The sequence below is a fragment of the Marmota flaviventris genome, chromosome 16 (assembly GCF_047511675.1).
Source record: "Marmota flaviventris isolate mMarFla1 chromosome 16, mMarFla1.hap1, whole genome shotgun sequence".
Taxonomy (NCBI): domain Eukaryota; kingdom Metazoa; phylum Chordata; class Mammalia; order Rodentia; family Sciuridae; genus Marmota; species Marmota flaviventris.
In genome coordinates this window covers 44,847,215-44,870,301 of record NC_092513.1, presented here as the reverse complement: position 1 = coordinate 44,870,301, position 23,087 = coordinate 44,847,215, and the positions used below count along the sequence as shown (strand labels likewise).

The following is a 23,087-nucleotide window of genomic DNA, read 5'->3' as shown; positions in this document are numbered from 1 at the left end:
TAAAAACTTCGCCTTTATTCTATGAATCAGAAGACTTTTTCTATAAAGGACCAGATAGAAAATATTTTAGGTTTTGCAAGCTATACAGGTCCTGTGTTATTATGCAGCTTAGCCATTTTTAGCAGGAAAGCAATGATAGACAATATAAAGAATAGGCATAGCTGTGCTCCAATAAAACATTACTCATAAGAACAAGGGAAGCAGTAGGACAGATTTGGTCCCGGAGCAGTACTTTGCCAGCTTCTGCTGTAGTCTGTTACTGTGGTATTTTAGTTAACTTTTTCACTGCTGTGACTAAAAGACTGCCCAAAACAATTTTAGAAGAGGAAAAGTTTATTTGAGGGCTCACAATTTCAGAGATCTCAGTCCATAGACAGCCAGCTCCATTCTTCAGGGCTCTAGGTGAGTCAGAACATCATGATGGAAGACAGTGGCAGAGGAAAGCAGCTCACTTGATGGTAAGACAGCAGAGAGACTCCACTTGCCAGATACAAAATATATATCCTAAAGCCACATTCCCAATGACCCACTTCCTCCAGCCACACCCTACCCACCTTCAGCCCCAACCCAGTTAATCCCATCACTGGTTAAATCACTGATTGGATTAAGGTTGGTGTGGGGCAATCATTTCTCCTCTAAACCTTCTTGTGTTGTCTCACACATGAATTTTTGGGACACACCTCACATCCAAACTATAAAGTGGTAAATTACATTCATTGATTAATTCATAGAATAAATTCAACTTGTGATACACTTATCTTTTTGTACATTGATTGTTTCTATTTGTTATTTTGCTTAGAATTTTTGTATGCATTCATTTTCTTCTCTTATATCAGGTTTTGTTAAGATTATACTGCTTCATAAAACAAGTATGGAAGAAGTCTTTTTCTATTCTCTTGATGAATTTGAATAAGATTGGTATTGTTTCTTAAAAGTTTTACAGGATTCACAAGTGATGATATCCCTGGGTCAAGAGTTTCTTTAAGATAGAATTTTTATTTATGGATTTAACAAATTTGAGACATACAAGACATTTCTTTCCATCACCCCCACCTTGTGTTAGGTTTTTGATGCTTTCCTAAGAATTTGCTCGTTTTACCTCAATTTTTCATTACTGTCATTAAGTTACAAAAAAATTTCATGGTATTAAGATTCATCTTGTTACTACTATTATTCATACCTACTTTCTTTTCTTGATTTGGTTTTCCAGTATTTATCAATTTTATTAGTTTTTTTCAATAACCCAAATTTTAGCTTTATTTTCTATTTTTTTAATTTACTGTAGATGGAAATGATATCTTTATTTTATTTATTTTTATGTGACGCTAAAAATGGAACTCAGTGCCTCACATGTGCTAGGCAAGTGCTCTACCACTGAGCCACAGTCACAGCCCCTATTCTTATTTTTTCCTTCCACTTTCCTTGATTTAATATGTTGTTTTAAAAATATACCATTTTAAATATATATATAACATCTTGACATGGATGCTTAAGAAATTGATTTTTAGCCTTTCTTCTTTTTTTTTAAGAGAGAGAGAGAGAATTTTTAATATTTATTTTTTAGTTATCAGCGGACACAACATATTTGTTTTGTATGTAGTGCTGAGGATTGAACCTGGGCCGCATACATGCTAAGTGAGCGCACTACTGCTTGAGCCACATCCCCAGCCCAGCCTTTCTTCTTTTATAATGCTTTTTTATTTTTTCTTGTGGTGCTGAGGATTGAACCCATGGCCTTGTGCATATGAGGTAAGCACTTTACTAACTGACCTATATCCCCACCACCCTTAATGCTATTTTAAATCACCACCCTCCAACACTATTTTGGCCCTAACACAGAACTTTAACATATTATGTTTTTGTTATGATTCAGTTAAAAGTATTTACTAATTTCCATTATTAATTCCTCTTAGATCCATAGTTTTGAAAAATATTTAAAAATTTTTCAATATGTGGTGTTTTCTACTTATATTGTTACTGATTTCTGGCCTAATTTCACTACTGGCAGAGAAAATACTGTGTATGTTTCTAATCCTTTGAGATTTGTCAAACTTTCCTCAAAACCTATTATACAGTCAATTTTTGTAAATATCTAATGTTCGTTCAAAATGTAAATGAAGTCTGCAATTATTTTATACTGTAAGGGTCCGGCGAAGCGTCGGAGAAAGAGACCACCAAGTGACCACTCATGTAATTGGCAGAAGGGGATTTATTGAACCAGCATGCTGGGGCTCCTCGAGAAGGGAAAGCAGCCCAGAGCCCCGAGCAGGGGCTGAGCACTGCTTAAGTACACTTTTTTTGGGGAGGGCAGGGATTTTACATACATCACAGTCTCCTTTAACAAATCATCATACACCACGGGAAAATCAAACAACAATTCCTAAACATGATTAGTTCATTCATTGGCGGGAACAGGTCGGGCGGGGGTGATAGGTCAGTTCTAAACGGGGTACACATTCAAACTGATTGGTCCAGGCCCTGCAATGCCTACGTGCAAGATCATACAGAGCCCTGAGTTATTAAACAACCAAGCAGTCAGGGGGAATATTTACTGGGCGGTTCCAAGCATTGTCTTAACAGCTACAGGTATTTCAGGTTTTGCATGTAGCATAGAAACTTAACAATACCTAATCCTTTACATTTTAACTCAGGCCTTGCAGCCTAGAAACTTTACAATGCCCGGTCTTTTACCCTTTAACTTTTACACTTTAACTTCAATTTCTTTTACCCTTACAATATATATGCCGCAGTCTGGCTGGGCACAAAATAACTGAGCCATCACACAGCCTTGTAGGTTCAAAACAGGAACTCCTTTATTCTCCGCACTCCCGCAAACGCCACCCACGCGCCTTCTCCCCACACCACACCCCAACCGGAAATCCCTCCTCCGGAAATCCCTCACTCCAGCACTTCCCCAACCAACAGGAACTCCCCAGGAATCCCTCCAGAATTCCAAAGTAGCAGGCCAAGGTTGACAGCAGGGGTCTAATATACAATTGAATACACAGCTTAACATAGCCATCATCATCTCAATGGCTTGCTAGCATCACCTCTCAAACACTCTGTTCTGGCAAAAATGCCATGCCTCATCCCGACTCAGCTGTGGTCCTCAACATATATATATATATCTCACAAGTATATATATATATATATATATATTTTTTTTTTTTTTTAGGGTGTACATACATGATGGGAAAGACACTGACAGAGATAGAATGCCAATTTTATTCATCATGTTGTTTGAATAGTATTTATTGGTTTTTTGTTTGTTTGCTTGTTTGTTTTTTAGTCTGCTTATTTTATCAATTACCAAGAAAACTATTGAAATTTCCAACTATAATACTTGGTATTGGGTACAATTTAGAATTGTTGGATCTTCCAGATTAGATTTGTCATTATAAAATATTCCTCAGAATCTCTTGCTATACTTTTTAAAAAAATTTTTTATTCAGTACTCAGGATTAAATCCAGGGGGCACTTAACCACTGAGCTATATCCCCAGAACTTTTTTTAAATTTTGAGACACAGACTGGGGATGTGGCTCAAGCGGTAGCGCGCTCGCCTGGCCTTCGTGCAGCCCAGGTTCGATTCTCAGCACCACATACAAACATAAATGTTGTGTCCGCTGAGAACTAAAAAATAAAATAAAATAATAAAAAATAAAATAAATTTTGAGACAGGTTCTTGCTAAATTGCCCAGGGTGGCCTCTAACTTGTGATCCTCTAACCTCAGTCCCCAGAGTTGCTGGGATTACAGTCATGCGCCACTATGCCCAACTCCTTGCTATGCATCTTGAGGTAAGATCTACTTTTTAGCAGTTTTTTGTTTTGGGGGGTTTTTGGTTAAATGTTGCATGATTTATCTTCTTCACTTTCACTTTTTAAAACCCTTTTATTATTTATTCTAAGCAGTACATAAGTGCATTTATTTTTATCTACTCTAAAACTATTTTTTAATAAATGCTTTATTTATTAAATAAATGCTTTATTTATTTATTAAAAAAGTTTTTTTTTAATAAATGCTGTTTTTTTTTTTTTAGCTACTGATAGACCTTTATTTTCTTTATTTATATGTGGTGCTGAGAATCAAACCCAGTGCCTCCCATATGCCAGGCAAGTATGCTACCACTGAGCCACAGCCATAGCCCCTACAACTATTTCTTTTTTTTTTTTTTAAAGAGAGAGAGTGTGAGAGAGGGAGAGAGACAGAGAGAGAGACAGAGAGAGAGAGAGAATTTTAATATTTATTTTTTAGTTTTCGGCGGACACAACATCTTTGTTTGTATGTGGTGTTGAGGATCGAACCCGGGCCACACGCATACCAGGCGAGCGCGCTACCACTTGAGGCACATCCCCAGCCCCCCTACAACTATTTCTTATAATTAAAATGTTTATATAATTATAGAGAATATAAGTATTAATATAGTTATCTTTAAATCTACTAAATACTATTTGCTTTCTATTTTTCCAGCCTGTAATTATTCCTTTCTCTTTCTTTTCTATCTTTTTTGGGGACTGGGGAGTGAACCCAAGAACTTCTGCATGATAGGAACAAGCTATACCACTGAGCTACACTCCCAACCCCTTCTTTCTAGTGATATCTTTTATTATTATATTATTATTATATTACATTATTCTCTTAGTGATTTTTGAAAAGATTACAACATGTCTTCTGGACCACCTGATAATTAATATATTACAAACGTTGTGGTATATGCCTGCAATACCAGTTACTCGGGAGTCTGAAGCAGAAGGATCACAACTTGGAGGCCAGACTGGGCAATTTAGCCAGACACTATCTTTTTATTTTTTATTTTTGGTACAGGATTGAATCCACGGACACTTACATCCCCAGCCCTTTTTAATTTTTTATTTTAGACAGGATCTCACTAAGTTGCTGAGGCTGGCTTTGAACCTGCAATCCTCCTGTCTCAGTCTCCTGAGTTGCTGGAATTACAGGCATGTTAACACATACAAGTCCCTGTCTCAAAATAAAAAATAAAATGGGATGGGGATGTAGCTCAGTGTCAGAGTGCCCATGGGTTCAATCCCCAGTACTGTGAAATGAACATATATTTACTCTTTGAACACTGTGCAACAATGAAAGGCAATTGAGGACACCTTAATTTCATTTGCACTCTTTCCCAAGTTATATTTTGTCACTGATTTTAATACTCTTAATACGCTCATAAGGGATTATTATTATTTTAGTCAATTATTTTTTTAATTTAGGCATGTATTTACCTTAATGCTCTTCATTTCTTCCTACATCTCCAAACTTACATCTTTGATCATTTTTTTCTGTCTAAAGAACACTATTTAGTATTTTCTTTTTTTTAAATAATTTTTATTTATTTTTATTGTTTAATTTTCGGCGGACACAACATCTTTGTTGGTATGTGGTGCTGAGGATCGAACCCGGGATGCACGCATGCCAGGCGAGCGCGCTACCGCTTGAGCCACACCCCCAGCCCTAGTATTTTCTTTAAAAAGTATTTAAGTAATGTTTTCTGGTTTTCTTTGTATGAAAAATACCTTCATTTACCTTCAATTTTGAGGGACAATTTTCACTAGATACAGAATATTTTGCTTGCATTTTTTTCTTTTAGCATGCTGAAAATAGAATCCTGTATGTCATTATAGAAATAAATCAGTTGAACGTCAATTATTGCATATTGGTAATATGCTAATTTCCCCTCTTTGGATAGCTTTAAATTTTTCTTGCTGTAAATTTTTGGTTTATAGCAGGTTTATTATGGTTTTTCTAAATGTTCCAAACCAAATAACTTTATGTATTATTCTGACCTTTATTTCCTACTCTTCTAGCACCCCAACTATAAATACATTAGATTTTTCAACATATCCAGGATATTTTTTTCAATGCTCCCTATTCTTTTCTCTGTGCTTTAATATAGATTTTTATTCTTATACTATTTTATAATTCACACTTCTATCTTCAACTAGGTCTCCAATCTTCTCTTAAATTCATTCATTGACCTCTTAATTTTAGTTAATATAGTTTTCGTTTTTACAATTTCCAATTGACTATTTATTAATAGTTCTAGTTCCTGTTAAAAAATATCAATCAGGATAGGCATAGTGGCACACACCTGTAGTTCCAGCTACTCAAGTGTCTTAGGCAGGATGGTCACAAATTCAAGGCCATATTGGGCAATTTAGTGAGGCCCTGTCTCAAAGGCTGAAAAGGGGTTTGCCCTGGTGACACAAGCCTGTAATCCCAGCTTCTGAGGAGGCTGAGACAGAAGGATCCCACATTTGAAGCTAGACTTAACAATTTAGGAAGGCTCTGTCTCAAAACAAAAAGAAAAAGGACTGGGAATGTACCTTAGAGATAGACTGCTTAATGGGGGAGAAAAAGACCAAGAAAAGGGTTTGGGGATCTGCTTAGAAGTAGAGCAATCCCCAGTACTACCAAAACAAAAATAAAAACATAAACAAACCCCTCAATCTAGTTTTTAATCCCTTGATTATAATTATCTTATTTGTTTCAAAAATCTGTATCTGATCCAGGTGTGGTGGTAATTCCATAGACTTGGGAAGATCACAAATTCAAAGCCGCCTCAACAATTTAGTGAGACCCTTTCTCAAAATTAAAAATTAAAAGAAATAGGGATGTGGCTCAGTGGTTAGGTGCCCTTGGGTTCAATCCCTGGTACAAAAAAAAATATGTATTTAATAACTTTAATGTATTATATTAGCCTCTTTCTATTGCCTATTGTTTATCTTGTTGTTTGATCCATCTTTTCTTTAAGTGTGCATGATTATTTTTGATTGAGCACAGAATACTGCATATAAAAATGCAACAATACAACAATTATATGCAGCTCTGCATTACATTATCTTTCTATGCACAGAATTTACTTTTGCTTCTGGTAGGCAACTACTCACTAAGCACACTAGAAATGCTTTGTTCTAGTGCTTCCAACACTTTACCTTTTAAAAAATTACTGAAGAACCCAGAGTGTTTTCTAAATGTGGGTTATGTCTATTAATATTTATCATAGAAATTAAAAGAAGCTTTACTTTTATTAGTTCTTGAAAAGTAATAAACTCATTATATATTTACACAGTTAACACATTTTTGTGATAATTACATTTTCCAAATTTAAAAAAATGAGAATGACATTGCAAGTCTCTTCTCTGCCTATGTCTGTGTGTGTGTGTGTGTGTGTGTGTGTGTGTGTGTGTTGGAGACTAGCCCAGGATCTTGTATATACTAGGCAAGCTCTCTACCACTGAGCTATATCCCCAGCCCTGTAAATCTCTCAATGTCTGGCTTAATAAAACAGCTTTATTCTCATATTTGCTTCTATATTCAAACTTCAATGTTATTTTGCTTGAAATATAGGGAGAAAATCTAACCTTACAAAGATATATAGTAGAACAAAGAAGATAATTATTTAAATAGGCCTTTTAGATCCCTTCAAAGCAAGTATACAATTATTTAGTTTCCTAGACATCAGTTGAAGTATGTAATCTAAAATCCTATTAAAGAACTTTTAGTACTCTTTTGCATTAAAATCCACTGGTCTACTTGAATAGTAGTTCTAAGGGTTGGGGATGTAGCTCAGTAGTAGAGTGCTTGCCTAGCATGAGCTAAGGCCCTGGGTTTGATCCCCATCATCATCACACAAGCACACACACCAAAAAAAAAAAAAAAAAAACTTTGACTACTGCTTTTACTTATGCACAACTGTACATCATACTTTAGTTCTGGAAAATACTGGCTCACAAAGTTATGAATATCTTATATCTTGCAAATCTAGTACATCAAAAAAAATCACATCACCATCAATCTTATCAGTAGTCTTTAATCATTGAGAAACAGTTAAGTTCATAGTGATGAAAGTCTTCAAAAATCCCAACTGTTGCTTAAAAGCTTGAATTTTTATCTTTGGAAATAGATAAGATCATTAAATGTTGTTTTTCTTGAAGAGACAGACTCACTTTGTTCATCTTCAAATGTCTGTCTAAATAAGTAACTCTGAATAAACATAGTTTGTCAGTCATTCTTTCTAACATAAAAGGTGTTCCGTGAGAAAGGGGGCTGATTCAGCCAGCAACTAAAAGATTTACACAGGTGCTTCAAGCTAACCATCTTATTTTAAAGACAGTAGAAGTGCTTTATATGGACTTCTCTCTTTGTCATTATGAAGAGTAAGAAGATACGTATTCTGGGGCTGGGATTGTGGCTCAGCAGTAGAGTGCTCACCTAGCACATGCGAGACCCTGGGTTTGATCCTCAGCACAACATAAAAATAAATAAAATAAAGGTATTGTGTCCAACTACAACTAAAAAATAAATATTAAAAAAGATAGATATTCAAGAGTCAAAACCAAAATAATTAATAACTTAATGCTTATTAAATCAGATTCTAAAATGAAATTGGTTATTTTCCTCCCATGAGTGCTTAGGAATAAAGAATACAGCATTTACTAGAGTAAGTTTGGTGCTACCTCCTTGATTCAGCTAAGACACCAGTAGATTCACCCACTTTTGTTTTTGCATTGTCAATATACATATTCATGTAATGAAAAGCAAGATATTATCTTAATATTATTATAATTTTAACATTGTGAATCCCTTGAAAGTTTTTGGTATTGCTCCAAAGATCTATGTAATAGTTTATGACAACCACTGCTTTATTTCAATCAGGGATTGAGGTGAATTTAAAACTTAGTTATTATTATTATGTAATAAATTTATTATTTTTCATGAACTAATAATTTCTAATTTCTAATATGATAAATATTGATAGACATAACACTCATTTAGAAAGCACTCTGGTATCTTCAGTAATTTTTTAAAAGGCAAAGTGTTGGAAGCACTGTAATAAAGCATTTCTAGTGTGCTTAGTTATTAGTCTCTGTGCAAAAGGGTTTTTTTAAGCTTTAAACTTTATTTGAATATTGTAAAATTGTACATTCCAATAATTAAAATCTTTGAACAACAACAAAAAACCCACAAGGAATCTATTAGACTGCATTTTACACCCTTCAGGACACCTTGAACCAGTCTGGTTTTTATTCCGGATTTCAATTATCATCCCACCCCATTTCTTACACCAACATTCAAGTTCTTTTCTTTACCTGCCAGCTAGATAGGCATACTCGAGGAGCAGGCGTGACCTTCCCTGTCAGTAGTTCTTAATTTTTTTTTTTTTGTACTGGGAATTGAACTCAGGGGCACTTGACACTGAGCCACATCCCAGTCCTATTTTGTATTTTATTTAGAGACAGGGTCTTGCTGAGTTGCTTAGTACCTTGCTTTTGCTGAGGCTGGCTTTGAACTCGCAATCCTCCTGTCTCAGCTTCCCAAGCCACTGGATTATAGGTGTGCACCACCACACCTGGTTTAGTTCTCAATTTTTTGATGTGAAAGGGGCAGCACAGTTATTTAGACTTGATCCAACCTCTTTGCATCTTATAAGCTAAATAGCTAAAAGAAGTAAAATAAGAAGGCAGTGCTCACACAAGGCATGTTGGCAGCACAGGTCTCATTACAATTTGCCTGCTTGCTTCTCCTGTTCCATTGTTTCTTTTGATGTGGGAGACCAACCTTACAGTGACTGAGTCACACTCCCCGGCTGGGTGCTGAGGCACTCAGTCACAGAAATTAGGCAGAGCTTTCCCCACTCTTCTTGGGTCCGAGGGTTGGTGTCTCGTGCATGAGTGTGTCTTGCTACAGCCCCATGGGTGAAGCTGTGCTCACCTGTTCCTTTGTAATATAACCCCTTGCAATGTTTAGGATAGAATCTTCCATGGAAGTGCCTTGTGTATGTCCCCTTCTCTTACTGTGCCCTTGGGTGTGGCCTACCCAGGTGTCAGTCAACCTGCTGATAGTGAACATCTTGAAGATAGACTCAGCCCCCTGAAACCTGACCCCTTGCCTCATTTAAATAACTTCTCCTCAATAAAAGGGGTCAGCAGGTGCTCTCGCGCACTCTCTCTCTCTTTCTGCGGGACCCTTAAGGTCAGAGGAGCTGTCACAGGGAACCCAAAGAAAAAGATATTTGTGTCTCTTGTGTGGTTATTTCATGCAGCCCAATTAGCCCAGTTTAACTGGAGTGACCCCTGATCCTTTTAGTCGCGAGAACAGAAACCCGGCATTTTGAAGGATATTACTTTGTGTTTCTGTGTTCTTCAATTTTGACTTCTCAATTTCTCAATCTCAATCATACAAAGTTTGTCAAACGTGGTTGCAGAAAAAGCAGAACAAGGTATATGAGCAAGCAAGGTATATGTGGTAGCCATGTCAGAATGTAGAATAGGTCTATTTTGACTTCACTCTTGTGGAATAATGGGTTCCAACAAAAAAGTTTAAATATTTTCCATAACATCTCATCATGCTTTGAACTCCAATTTTTGTCTAATCAAAGATCTGCTTTAGCTTGGCGCAGTGGAACAAGCCTATAATCCCAACAGCTTGGAAAGCTGAGGCAAGAGTTCAAAGTCAGTCTCAGCAATTGAGCAAGATCCTGTCTCAAAATAAAAAATAAAAAGCACTGGGGATGTGGTTCAGCACCCCTGGGTTCAATCCAGGGACACTTTTTAAAAAAGATCTGCTTTAACTTCTAAACTAGGCATCAGGAACAGGCAAATATCTCTGGGTTTTCCTTCTCCTTTAAATATAAGCACCACAAATGTTCATTCCTTGTTAGCTCTTTAGGAATAGCATATAGATTTTGTTTTTTGTGTGTGCCAGGAATTGAACTCAGAGGTGCTTAACCACTGAGCCACATCCCCAGCGAATTTTACTTTTTGCTTTGAGATGGGGTCTCGCTAAATTACTCATGGGCTCACTAAATTGCTAAGGCTGGCTTTGAACTTGGGATCCTCCTGCCTCAGCCTCTCCAGTCACTGGGATTACAGGCATGTATCACTGCACCCTGCAACATGGATTTTAAAACATATTTTGTCCCATATTTCTAGTTGTTCTCAATAGAAGATTTGGCTCAAATCATTAAGATTACCATCGTTAAAAATCTCTAGGCATTAAATTGTTTCTGACCATTGTTTTTGTTAGTCTAAACTATGCTTGTTGTAAAAAATAACATAAGGGCTGGGGATGTGGCTTAAGCGGTAGCGCGCTCGCCTGGCATGCGTGTGGCCCGGGTTCGATCCTCAGCACCACATACAAACAAAGATGTTGTGTCCGCCAATAACTAAAAAATAAAATATTAAAATTCTCTATCTATCTCTTCTCTCTAAAAAAAATCTATAAAAACAATAACATAATATAGTTACACATAAATAGTTTAAAATGGTGACTTCTCTTTGTTTACCACGTCTTTCTATTCTCTTTCCAATCTCTGTCCTCCTGCAAAGAAAACCACTTTTGTCAGCTTGGTGTATGTCCTTTCACTTTTCCCCATATATTTACGATCATATATTTGTATACATATATTCTTTAAAAGTATAAATGGGTTCATGCTATAGCTTTACACTTCCAAATTTCTCTTTTATAGAGTAATCAACTTCTTGGTTAACTCAATGATAAACAACAATAGCTACCATTTTGTAAGCATTTACTCTGTATCAAATAGACCTGGGGACTAATGTATTATTTCATTTATTCTTCACAACAGCTTTGTGAACTAGATACTATCCCCATTTTACAGGTAAGGAAACTGAGTTTAAGTAAAATAAATTTTATCTACCTGTTATGGTTAGATATCAGGTGTCCCCCAAAAGCTCATGTGTGAGACAATGCAAGAAGATTTAAAGGTGGAATGCCCAGGTTATGAGAGCCTTAATCCAACCAGTAAACTAATCACCTGATAGGGATCAACCAGAATGTACGTGTAGGCAAGTAGGGTGTGGCTGGAAGAAGTGGGTCATTGGGAACATGTCTTTGGGGTATATATTTTATCCCTAAAGAATGGAGCTCTCTGTCTCTCTCTCTTTCTGCTTCATGGTGCAATGTCCTGAGCTGTTTCCCTCCACCACACTCCTCCACCATGATGTTTTGCCTTGCCTCAAGCCCTAAAGAATAGAACTATACTTCTATAAAATTAATTTTGAGCCCCCAAATAAACTTTTCCTCCTCTAATTGTTCTTGTCAGGTCTTTTGGTCACAGTAATAAACAAGTTGACTTAAACACTACCCCAAACCACAAAACTGTTAAATTGTAGTCTCAATATGAAGCCTGAATGTGTGAATTAATCTTTGTCAATATTTCTAAAATGTACACTATAATACATTATAATATTCATAAAATTCCTTTCAATCAAAGTTATAAAAATCCTCTATTCAAATGTCAGTTTTCTCATTTTCATATTATACCATAAGCATATAAGATGTCATCAACTGGGAGAACTAAATGAATGGTACAAAGACCCTCTGTAACATGTCCTTAACTTTCTGTGAGTCTATAAGTTTTTTTGTTGTTTTTGTTTTTTTGGTATTGCACCTGGCTGAGTCCACAATTAAAAAAAAAGTCACAAACCTTTACATAATGTAGAATTCCATTTATATACATTTTTTGAAATGACAGAATTATAGAGAAGGAGAACAGATTAGTGGTTGTCAGGGATGGTGGAGGTAGAGAGATATGTTTTCTAAGTGGACAGCATAGGGATCTTTGTGATTTGAAATAGTTCTATATCTTAATGGTGGTAGTGGTTTTAGCACACGATAAGTTACACGGAAACACACATAGGAGTACATGTAAAATTGCTGAAATCTGAAAAGCCTCTATGGGTTCTATCAATGTCAGTTTCACAGCTTTGTCATTTTATTGTATTATAGGTATGTAAGGTATTACCATTGGACCAAACTAGGTGAAGAGTAGAGGAGACTTCTCTCCACTCTTTTTCTATTATTTCAATATAGAACATAAAAGGGGGTTACTTAACAAGAATAATGAAATACTTCTCAAAAAAACATCTTCTGGCAAACAACAGTTTTGTAACCACAAAATAAATTGTTCTGTTGGAAATTTTTGTTTTTCTCAGTAGAACCAAACTTTTCTAGAGTTTCCCACATTAAAGAAAAGGGGTTCTTTTTTCAGGTAGCCGAGAAGGTGGCAGACATTTAGACTCAGTGTGCCTGTCAAAAGCAGCTAACCGGGGCTGGGGATGTGGCTCAAGCGGTAGCGCGCTCGCCTGGCATGCGTGCGGCCCGGGTTCGATCCTCAGCACCACATACAAACAAAGATGTCGTGTCCGCCGAAAACTAAAAAATAAATATTAAAAATTCTCTCTCTCTCTCTTAAAAAAAAAAAAAAAAGCAGCTAACCATCTTTCAAAACAAGAAGAGGGTCTTGCTGGGAAAAACTGGCAAGGAGAAGCCACTAAATACCACAATAATATTAGCCTGCACTTCAGGACACCCAAGGAGGCCATTGAGGACACCTACATTAATAAGAATGTCCCTTTACTGGTAACATTTTCATCCAAGGGCAGATTCTGTCTGGGTGTGGTCACCAAGATGAAGATGCAGGCACCACTGTTATCCTCTGGGACTATTTCCATTACATGTGCAAGTACAATTACTGGGAGAAGCACCACAAGAACATGTCTGTGCACCTATCCCCCTGCTTCAGGTATGTCCAGATTGGTGATATTATCACATTGGTCAAGTGCGGGCCCCTGAACAAGATAGTGCACTGCAATGTGCTCAAGGTCATCAAGGCTGCTGGCACCAAGAAGCAATTCCAGAAGTTCTGAGATTGGATGTCTGCCCATTCCCCAAAATGAATTAACTTATTTTCCAATGGAAAAAAAAGGGACCAGAAGGGGAATGAATACAAATTGCTCTCAAGAGTCAACTCAATTCTAGCTTTTTGGAATTAAGAAAAATGAGTTTCCTCTTTTGTGGATAATTTTTCTTTCTTTCTTTTTTCTTTTCAGTACCAGGATTGAAACTAGGGGTACTTAACCACTCAGCCACATCCCCAGCCCTTTTTGAGACAGGATCTTGCTAAGTTGCTGAGGCTGGCTTGAACTTAAGATACTCCTGCTTCAGCCTCCCAAGTTGCTGGCATTACAGACATGCACCACCATGCCTAGCTCTTTTTCTTAAGTCCAAGTTGATTTCACCAACTTTAAGATCCTGTCCATTGTAAAACAGCATCTAATAAACAATACAGGGTAAGTAATAATAGCCAAATTTACTTAGTCATTAGCACCTCCTGGAGTCATTTTTATAATGCACATTTAATGTTCGACCTTTGGACCACATTGCTGAAGAATTTTTTAATACTCTCATATTATTGATAAAGACAGAGTTGTTTCACAGGTAGTAATGTTTTACAACATAATACAGATATAGCTAAACTTCCATAACTCATTCAAGTCACATCTTTGGATTTTTAAATTTTTCTTCAATGAAAAGAGTATTTTCTTAATTACTGTCTTTAGTATTAGTTTGATGGACAATTTCCTCTAGTTAATGGACCATTTGCTCACAGGATCTATTTGCTCACAAGGCAAAACAAAACAAAAGAATAAACACTATTTTGAAAATTATCATTTCTTGGGTTCAAGTGACCAAAGATAACCAGAGAAAGAAAAAGGGGGTGGTGGTAGGGGACTTTAGAATTTAAAACCAAAGGCAAGCGGCTGAAATTGTACGTCTCATTCTTTCTGTAAATAAGTGCACATAAAAATATCTGACCTTTGAAGATCTTATCTTTAAGCCCTTAATCTTGCATATCATTTTTATAAATCAGTGAGCAGTCACCACGCCCAGGTTTACACTGGTGGCAATCTGGGAGATTTATGAGACAAGAAGGGAAAGGAAGAGGCTGGGGTCACCTAGACCGTAGGGCGCGAGGACTTCTGGGAGGGAGCCAAAGGCGTGGGCACAAAGACTTCTGGGAGGCCGCTCGAGGCCCGGGGCGTGCGTGAGCACTTCCGGGAGCCGGCACGTGGTGGTGCAAGCGCTTCCCAGCCTTGTGTACCTCTGGTAGCGTCTTAGGCTCCGCGGGAATCTTACTTTTAATGTGATGGCGTCTCGGTATGACCGGGCGATCACCGTCTTCTCCCCAGACGGACACCTTTTCCAAGTGGAATATGCCCAGGAAGCAGTGAAGAAGGGATCCACTGCGGTGAGCAGCGACTTCCCGACCTTCATTCCCCTGGGTCTTGGCAGGCCGCCCAGCACTGCCCCAGCTTAGTGCTTGAGTGTTGGGGAGAGTCCGGCACTTGTGGAAAGTGTTTGTTTGTTTTTTTAATTTTTTTTAAATTTTTTTATTTAAGGAGATGCTACTTCTGAGATTTGGGCGGAGTAAAATCTGGTAGATTTCATTGATTTTTGCTTAAAGATAGTTATAGACCAAAGACTAGTTGTGTTTGATAACCTGGACCCCAACGTGTATTAATTCTGTGTCTGACCGTAAATAAGGCTAGCACAGCTAACCTGAATGCGCATAGCCCACTGCCTCAGGAATTCACAGAATCATGGGAAACTTAACGGTACCTTTATGGGGGAATCCGTTGTTTAAATCATCATAAAAATTAAAAAGGGGTCCAGACCCTGTGGTGCGCGCTTGCAATCCCAGCCACTAAGGAGGCTGAGGCAGGAGGATCCCAAGTTCAAGGCGAGCTTCAGTAATTCAGAGAAGTCCTAGGCAGGGACCATGTCTGAAAATTAAAAAGAGCTAGGAGACAGGAAAGCGAGGAACCCGGATGGGCCAGCGAGAAATGAAAGACGGAGACCAGTCGGAGATACACTGGAGAGTTTGTCAGAGGTGACAAAGGGCATCAGTCCATAGCCCGCGAGAGGCCAGGCGGGCTTGGGGTTGGAGATTTATGGGGGTGGCTCAGGAATGCAGAGCCGGATAGGGCGGGTCCTGATGTGGATGATTAAGGGTGGGATTGGTAGGCGGGAGTGGTGATATGCCCTTGGCTGGGGAAAGAATGCAGGCGCTGCAGGGTTGGATTGGTTTGAGGGAGTAGTGAGCCTTTCCCTGAAAAACCCTAGGGCGGGAAAACCTTAAAATGGCCACCCAGATGCTAGGCAAGGCACTTAGACCAGGAATGTAGCTAAGTAATAAAGCACCTCTGGGTTTAATCCACAGTACCTTCCCTCACCCATATTAAAATTTTCCTTTTGTATGGTTTAAACCTACATAATATTAAACTCTTATTCGTGAGGAAACAGCTAAAAATGGTAGTCCAGATACATCCATGAAAAATAATTGTACCAAAATTTCCACCCCAATATTTGGTGGCCTTTTAGAGGCTCAAAATCCCAAGAATCTCCACTTTTTGCCACCTTTGTTGTTATTTTTAAGTGATAATGGAAGTTTCATGAGAGATTATACTTTGTTAGACTTAGGTACCACATTACTGAAAAACTTTCAAATACTCAAGGTAGCAGTAATATTGCTGCCAAATTTTAACTACATTCAGTAAGCTTAGTGATTTATAAAAATTAAAAAGGACAAAAGTGCCCTGGTGACCAAAGATCTATTATCCCCAAACTTTCAAGATCTAGCCTATGAATTTAAAAGGATCTGATTTTTAAAAAATATCTAAAATTTCATGAGCATGTTTGTTGTATGTTTTGGAAATTAGACAGTAGCTATGAGAATACACAGCATTTCTGAGTCTACAAGTGTCTTTACTCTCACTTTTCTTACCCACTTGATAATGGAAGGAAATAATTCACTTTCATTATAAATCTATCAAATATGATGGGGCAAAAATAACATTAGAAAGCAGAATCATTTTAAAGTATTTTTCTATTTAATTAGGCCCACTAGTTTAGCTTCTGTTTTATAAGTAATTTTTTTAGAATTGTAAATTTAAGAAAAGCCTGATGTAGCTTAAACCAAAAGGGTACCATTTTGATAAAAACAAAAGTTATATAATCCCCAGCATGACATGTAGCATATGGTTAGAAAATAATGCCCAAGTTTTAGAGCCTAAAATAAAGGGTATAATGGGAGAAGACTGGGGTGTAATAAGAAACCACATTGGCTCATTTAAAATGTTTTAAGAATGCTATAGAACTGATTGATAGTTCCTTTGTAATGAGCTGTAAAAGGGTAAGAATATAAAAATACCTATAGTGGGCATTTTTAAAGATACATTGGAAGGATGAGAATTTTGTCTCAGGATTCTGAAATTATAATTTGCATCTTTGTATGAAGTTATTCATTGTGTTTCCTTGAGGGTGCTATGACCTTTTGCATAGGGTAAAGTTTATACTGGCACTTGTTTATTAAAAGAGGTTGTAAATTAGTATGTCTATAAACAACAGTTAATATGAAGAATTACAAATAAACCAGGATTGGCCAATTTTGGCCAGTATGTACATGTGATATTGTTTAGTAATACAAAACTTATATGGGCCATACTTAGAGGGCTTGGGTTCTCCTCTCTAGATGGTTACCTGACAGCATGAAGTAGCGTGAGAAAGCTGTTGGATTTTTTTTTTTTTTTTTTTTTTGGTTTTAGTTTCCTTTTCTTTAAATGCAAAATATGTTGAATATTATTTTGGAGAAGTACTACCTTCCTTCTTAGGGAAAAAAGTGAACCACGATATTTCTGTGGAAAAAAATATAAGATTTATTATCAATCCTCAGTCTGTCCTTTCCCTGACCCCAAATTCTTAATTGGCTTCATATTTCTTTCTTTTATGAATCTCAGCTCCACAATTCTGCCATCAAAGTTTTCCATAATCCTTATCCACTTTCTCTCTCTCTCTTCTTTTCTTCCCCCCTAGTGTTGAGAATTGAACCCAGGAGTGCTCTACCACTGAGATACATCTTATTTTTTATTTTTGAAGCAGGATCTTACTAAGATGTCTAGGCTGACCCTAAATTTGTCATCCTCCTACCTCACCCTCCTGAGCAGCTGGGATTAAAACTTGTGCCACCATGCCTAGGTTTTTTTTTTTGTTGTTGTTGTTGTTGTTTGTTTGTTTTAAAATCTGCCTTCATTAATTGAAGAGCAGTTCCTTGATTTCATTAATATAGGCTTCTTCCCCTGTGAGGAGGAAGAGGGGAAAACACCTTTCTGTCTACTGTTGTACATCTTACATATCACTTTAACTTTGTGATGGTGGTTGTTTGCAGTGTTGGGCATTGAACCCAGGGGCCTTGCACATACTAAGCACACATCCTCTTGCTGAGCTACCTTCTCAGCCCTTACTTATACTTTAAGAGTCTCCACACATTTCTCTTCCTTCATGAAAGCTTTTTCTAATTCACACACTCATTGTGGATCATTTTCTTTTTTTGACTTTATAATCTGTACTGCTGGGTGTTGTACATGTTTACTGTTTCACATCAGATTCTATTTAATTTCAAGAATATTTAATAAAATAATCTCATCAACCGGATAGTAAGATCTTTGAGGTTCTAAATGGTGTAATTTCTGTTTTATATTCTGCTGCACAGTATAAGTACTAGGAAGGAACTAACATTTAAGCAGTATTTTGTAACAGGCATTTTATGTACCACATCTGGTATTAAGGACAGCATTTAACCACCTTTTTACATTTGTGAGAAACATGATTTGGAAGCTCTCATAGTTTGCTGAAAGTACCAGTCAGAAGGTGAAGGAGTCCATATTCATACTTATATTTTTCTAGTTTCAAAGTCACTCTGTTCAGTAAATATTTGTATATCAATAAGCTGTCATTATCATGAATATGGAAATAGATGTGTGTTGCTTAAGGCAATTAATTTCTCTGAGGTTCAATGTCTTTAGTAGGAAAAAGACATCAGAATAATGCCTGTTTCCTAGGGTTGATGTGAGAGTTGGGGTAATACATGTTAAGCATCTTGCATAGTGCCTAGTTCACAGAAAGTACTTAATAAATTGAAGACATCATTATTTACTGTTCTTTTGGTTTTTCTCTTTTTCCTTCAGTTCAATTTTGTCTATGATTCTTTAAGCACATTTATTTATTTCTTTAAGATATTTCTTTAAGACATTAAACATGCTAAACTGGGTGTTGAACCCCAGTATTTTATTATAGAATTTGCTATTTAGTAGGAAGGTTAGATGATTGAGAAAATGAATAAATAATGAATATAGTAATAGAGAATATCATATTGGATATATTGAATATAATTATGGGAATTCTAGGTTTAAAGGAAGCCCCATTGAGATAGTGATATTTAAAAAAGGAAAAAAGTGAAGAATATTTTAGACAAAGGAAATAGCATGTGGGAGGACCAGTAGCAGAAGACATCTGTGTTCTGTGAACTGGAGGACACTTAACATTGTGAAGTAATGGAAATATATGAAGACAAGAAGCTAGAAACCAGAACCAGATCATGGAATACTTTTAAAACTGTTTTAGTAGAATATATTTGATCCTGAGAGATAAGAGGCCTAAAAAGGTTTGATGTGACTACTGTAACTTTCTAGATTATTGCTATTCTATCCTTCTAGTAGCATGAGTACACTTATCCAACCTCGTAGGTACTCACATAAGCCAGGTAGAGTCATCATAATTTCTTTCCTCCTGGCCACAGTCATGAGCACATGACTCAGTGCTATAAGTCCACCTTCGGGAGTTAATTCTGACTAGAGATAATGGTAACTTTTATTCTGTGGGAGAGCTGTTGGGATATGAGTTCAAGATGCTGGTGGCCATGTTTGCTTCTATAGAGAGAAAATCTCTATTTAGAAGTGCTAAAGGACAACATGCAAAGAATAAATATTATAATTCATAGATCCTCTTGTCCAAGTTTGTCCTGTCTTGATTTGCTTAGTGAGAAATGGTCCCTACCTGTAAAGTTTTAAGTAGAAGAATGGCACATTGAGGTTTTCATTTTACTCTCTTGTGTGCTTGTGTGCATACACTCTCTCCTCTTTCATTTCATTTTCCAAAGATTTCTCATACTACATTGTGATCTGTAGATTGGATGAAATTATAACTAGAAGCAGGGAAATAGGATACTATAGAGATAGTGTAGATGAAAGATGTTACTAGTTTTTGCTAGGATTGATGCAGAAATGGAAATACAGCAGATTCCAAAGAGATGTCAGCAGTATTGGATGTGATGATTATTTGGATGGTGTTTGCTAGTGGTGGGAGGGAGTAAAAAGAGGTATTGGAGACGGAAGAGTCAAAGATGCTGCTTCTGTTTGTTTGGGGGGTTGACCACTAAGTTAATAGTGTTGTCTTTTTGTTAAATAATGTGAAGCATCAAGTTTGAGCAGGAATATAATATTTTTGGTCTTCCTGAAATTGAGATATGTCTGAGCACTTCCAGAATGGCCTCCACTGATCCCTACTTCCTGGTTTTTCATGCCCCTCCTTGGGTGTGGGATGAATCTTATGATTTAATTTTTTTCAGTCCTGGGAATGAACCCCTTGCAAGTGTTCTACCACTAAATCCCCATTCATTCATTCATTCATTCATTTATTTATGTGTGTGGTTCCAGGATTTAACCCAGGGTTTCAAGCATTCTAGGCAAGTGCTCTACCACTAAGCTTAACCCCAGCCCCTGTAATGAGTGACTTTGAAGGAATGAAATATGCAAAATTGATGGAATGTCATTTCAGAGATTAGATTATGAAGAGATGATTCACTTTTGCTTGCCATTACTTGCTTTCTTACTAGCTCACTGTCGTAGAACCCAGCTTCTTATGTTGTTAGTTGCCCTACCAAGGGAACTACATGGCAGTGGACCTGAGAGAAACATCTGCTCAAAATTCAGTGTGGTACCAAGACTCTTAATCCAGCAGTGTAGGAGAAACTAGATCTTGCCAGCAATGATATGTGTGAGCTTGGAAATGGTTCCTCTTCCAATGGAGCCATGAGATAAACGCAGTCCTGGGGCACAACTTGATTGCAGCCTTGTGAGTTCCAGAGCCCTCTGGCTAAAAGATGTTCAGATTCCTGACACACAGAGACTGTGAGGCAGTGAAATATACCTGTTTAGAATTGAGGAAATTTATCTTTCCTGGAGATTATAATTTTGAAGTGTATCATTTCTCTCCCATTCTTAACACTTATGTTAAGTTTGAATAAATGAAAATTCTTGAGTACTATTCATCTTCCTTTGGGAGGATAGCCTGTGCCTTGAAGGACCTTAATGACCTGTGTCTGAACTCTCAGAGGAGATAGGAGATAGAAATCAGGTTGCTGTGAGCTGAGAGAAGATGACAATATGTGACTTTGGCGGGGTTGAGGGGGGAAAGAAGCTGGATTAAAGTGGAGTGGATTTTTAAGATTATGTTTAAGAGAGACTAGAATATGTTTAAATGTTGGTGAGAAAGGGCTAATAGAGAAAGTTGAGGTTTACTTGTTTTGAAGTTTATTTTTAACCTTTTATTATGGATTATTTTAAATACATAAAGACATAATAGAGGGCTGGGGTTGTGGCTCAGCAGTAGAGCGCTTGCCTAGCACATGTGGGGCGCTGGGTTCAATCCTCAGCACCACATAAAAATAAAATAAAAGTATTGTGTCCAGCTACAACTAAAATATTTTTTTAAAAGACATAATAGAAAAATGAATTTCTGCTCTATGTCCATCACCCAGCTTCAATAGTTAAAGTTATCGACATTTTACCAGTTTGCTTCCAGTTAAACTCATTTCTCTTTCTATTGGAGTTTTGTGGGATTTTTGTTGTTGTTATTTTTTTTGGTGTGCCTAGGATTGAACCTAGGGCTTTGTGCATGCTAGGCAAGCATTCCACCTCCTAGCTCCCAGCCCTGGAGTTTGTTAAAATTGAAATATTTATTGCAGTACTTATAAATTCACATGTAGTTTTAAGGAACAATACATAGAGAAAGCCTTTGCATGCTTTACCCATTTTCTGCCAATGATAACATTTTGCAAAACTATAGTAAAAATAACACAGTGGCTGGGGTCATGGCTCAGTGGTAGAGCCATGACTCATTGTCTCACACATGTGAGGCACTGGGTTCAATTCTCAGCACCACCTAAAAATACATAAATAAAATAAAGGTATTGTGTCCATCTACAACTTAAAAATAAAAACACAGCCAGGTTATTGTAATTGATACACCACCGATTTTATTCAGATTTCTTCAGTTTTCTTTGTACTAATGTGTATATAAAGTTGCATCAGATCTTATTGTATATGTACATTTGTATATCTAGTCATCATATCCTTCTCATCATGTCTTAACCCCTGGCAGCATTCATCTGTCCACCATATCTAAAATTTTGCCATTTCAGAAATATTACGTAGGCAGATCACAGTGGCACACACCTGTAATCCCAGAAACTTTGGAGGCTGAGTTAGGAGGATCGAAATTTCAAGGCCAGTCTGGGTAATGTAGTGAGATCTTGTTTCAGAATGAAAAATAAAGAAGCACTGGTGATGTAGATCAATGGTAGAGACCCACTGGGTTCAATTCCCAGTAACTAACACACACACACACACACACACACACACACAAAGAAAAAAAAAAGAAATGTTATATAAATAGTATCTCATAGTATGAAAACATTTTATAGTTTTATTTATGCAGGCTTTGTGTGAAAATAAATTTTGAAAATCTTGAACCTTTACTTAGTTATATATTATATCCCCTGTTTGAGATCACTGTAATCTTTACAACAGAAATCAATCTTTTAAACAAAACTTTTAAATGAGCTGAAGTCTAGCCTATTTTGGAGCCATTCTAACATGTTGTAAGGTGGGAGCCAGAGCCCTGTCTCAGGTAGGGAGGGGCTCTTCACAAATAACACAATACAATATTATGTCTGATACACCAAAGAAAGAAGAGCTTTTAACTTTCTTTTTATGGAAAGAATGGAAGAATGCTTCCATGTTTTACAATATCACCTTTAAATCAGACTCTCCTTTGCCGCAGTCTGGCTGGGCACAATTCAGGAGCCACTTGTCAAAAGAAACAAACTTTATTTTTAGAACATACACACCAAAACTCACAGCTCCTCAGGAAAAACCTTCAGAGCCCAACTGCCACCACCGGCTTCCCACAAGCCTCTCAACCTCCCCCACTCCTCCTGCTCTTGAGGCTGATTGACTGGGTGGGGTGGGCAGAGCCAAAAAAAAAAGTCCCCCAATGAGCAGCTCCGTGGTCTGAAAGGGCAGGGAAACAGCCCAATGAGCATCCCGCAGAGGAGCCAATCAGTTGGCAGCTAGAAGTTTGCTGG

General features: G+C 37.2%; 1 protein-coding gene across 3 annotated transcripts in view; it reads left to right on the top strand.

Moving 5' to 3' along the window:
• Positions 1-14,972: 14,972 nt before the first annotated feature.
• Psma8 (proteasome 20S subunit alpha 8) overlaps positions 14,973-23,087 on the top strand; it is a 56,157-nt gene continuing 48,042 nt past the window's right edge. For all 3 annotated transcript variants that reach the window (XM_027935747.1, XM_027935745.2, XM_027935744.1), the window contains exon 1: positions 14,973-15,074. In XM_027935747.1, coding sequence (XP_027791548.1) covers positions 14,973-15,074 — 102 coding nt within the window. The remainder of the gene's footprint in view (positions 15,075-23,087) is intronic.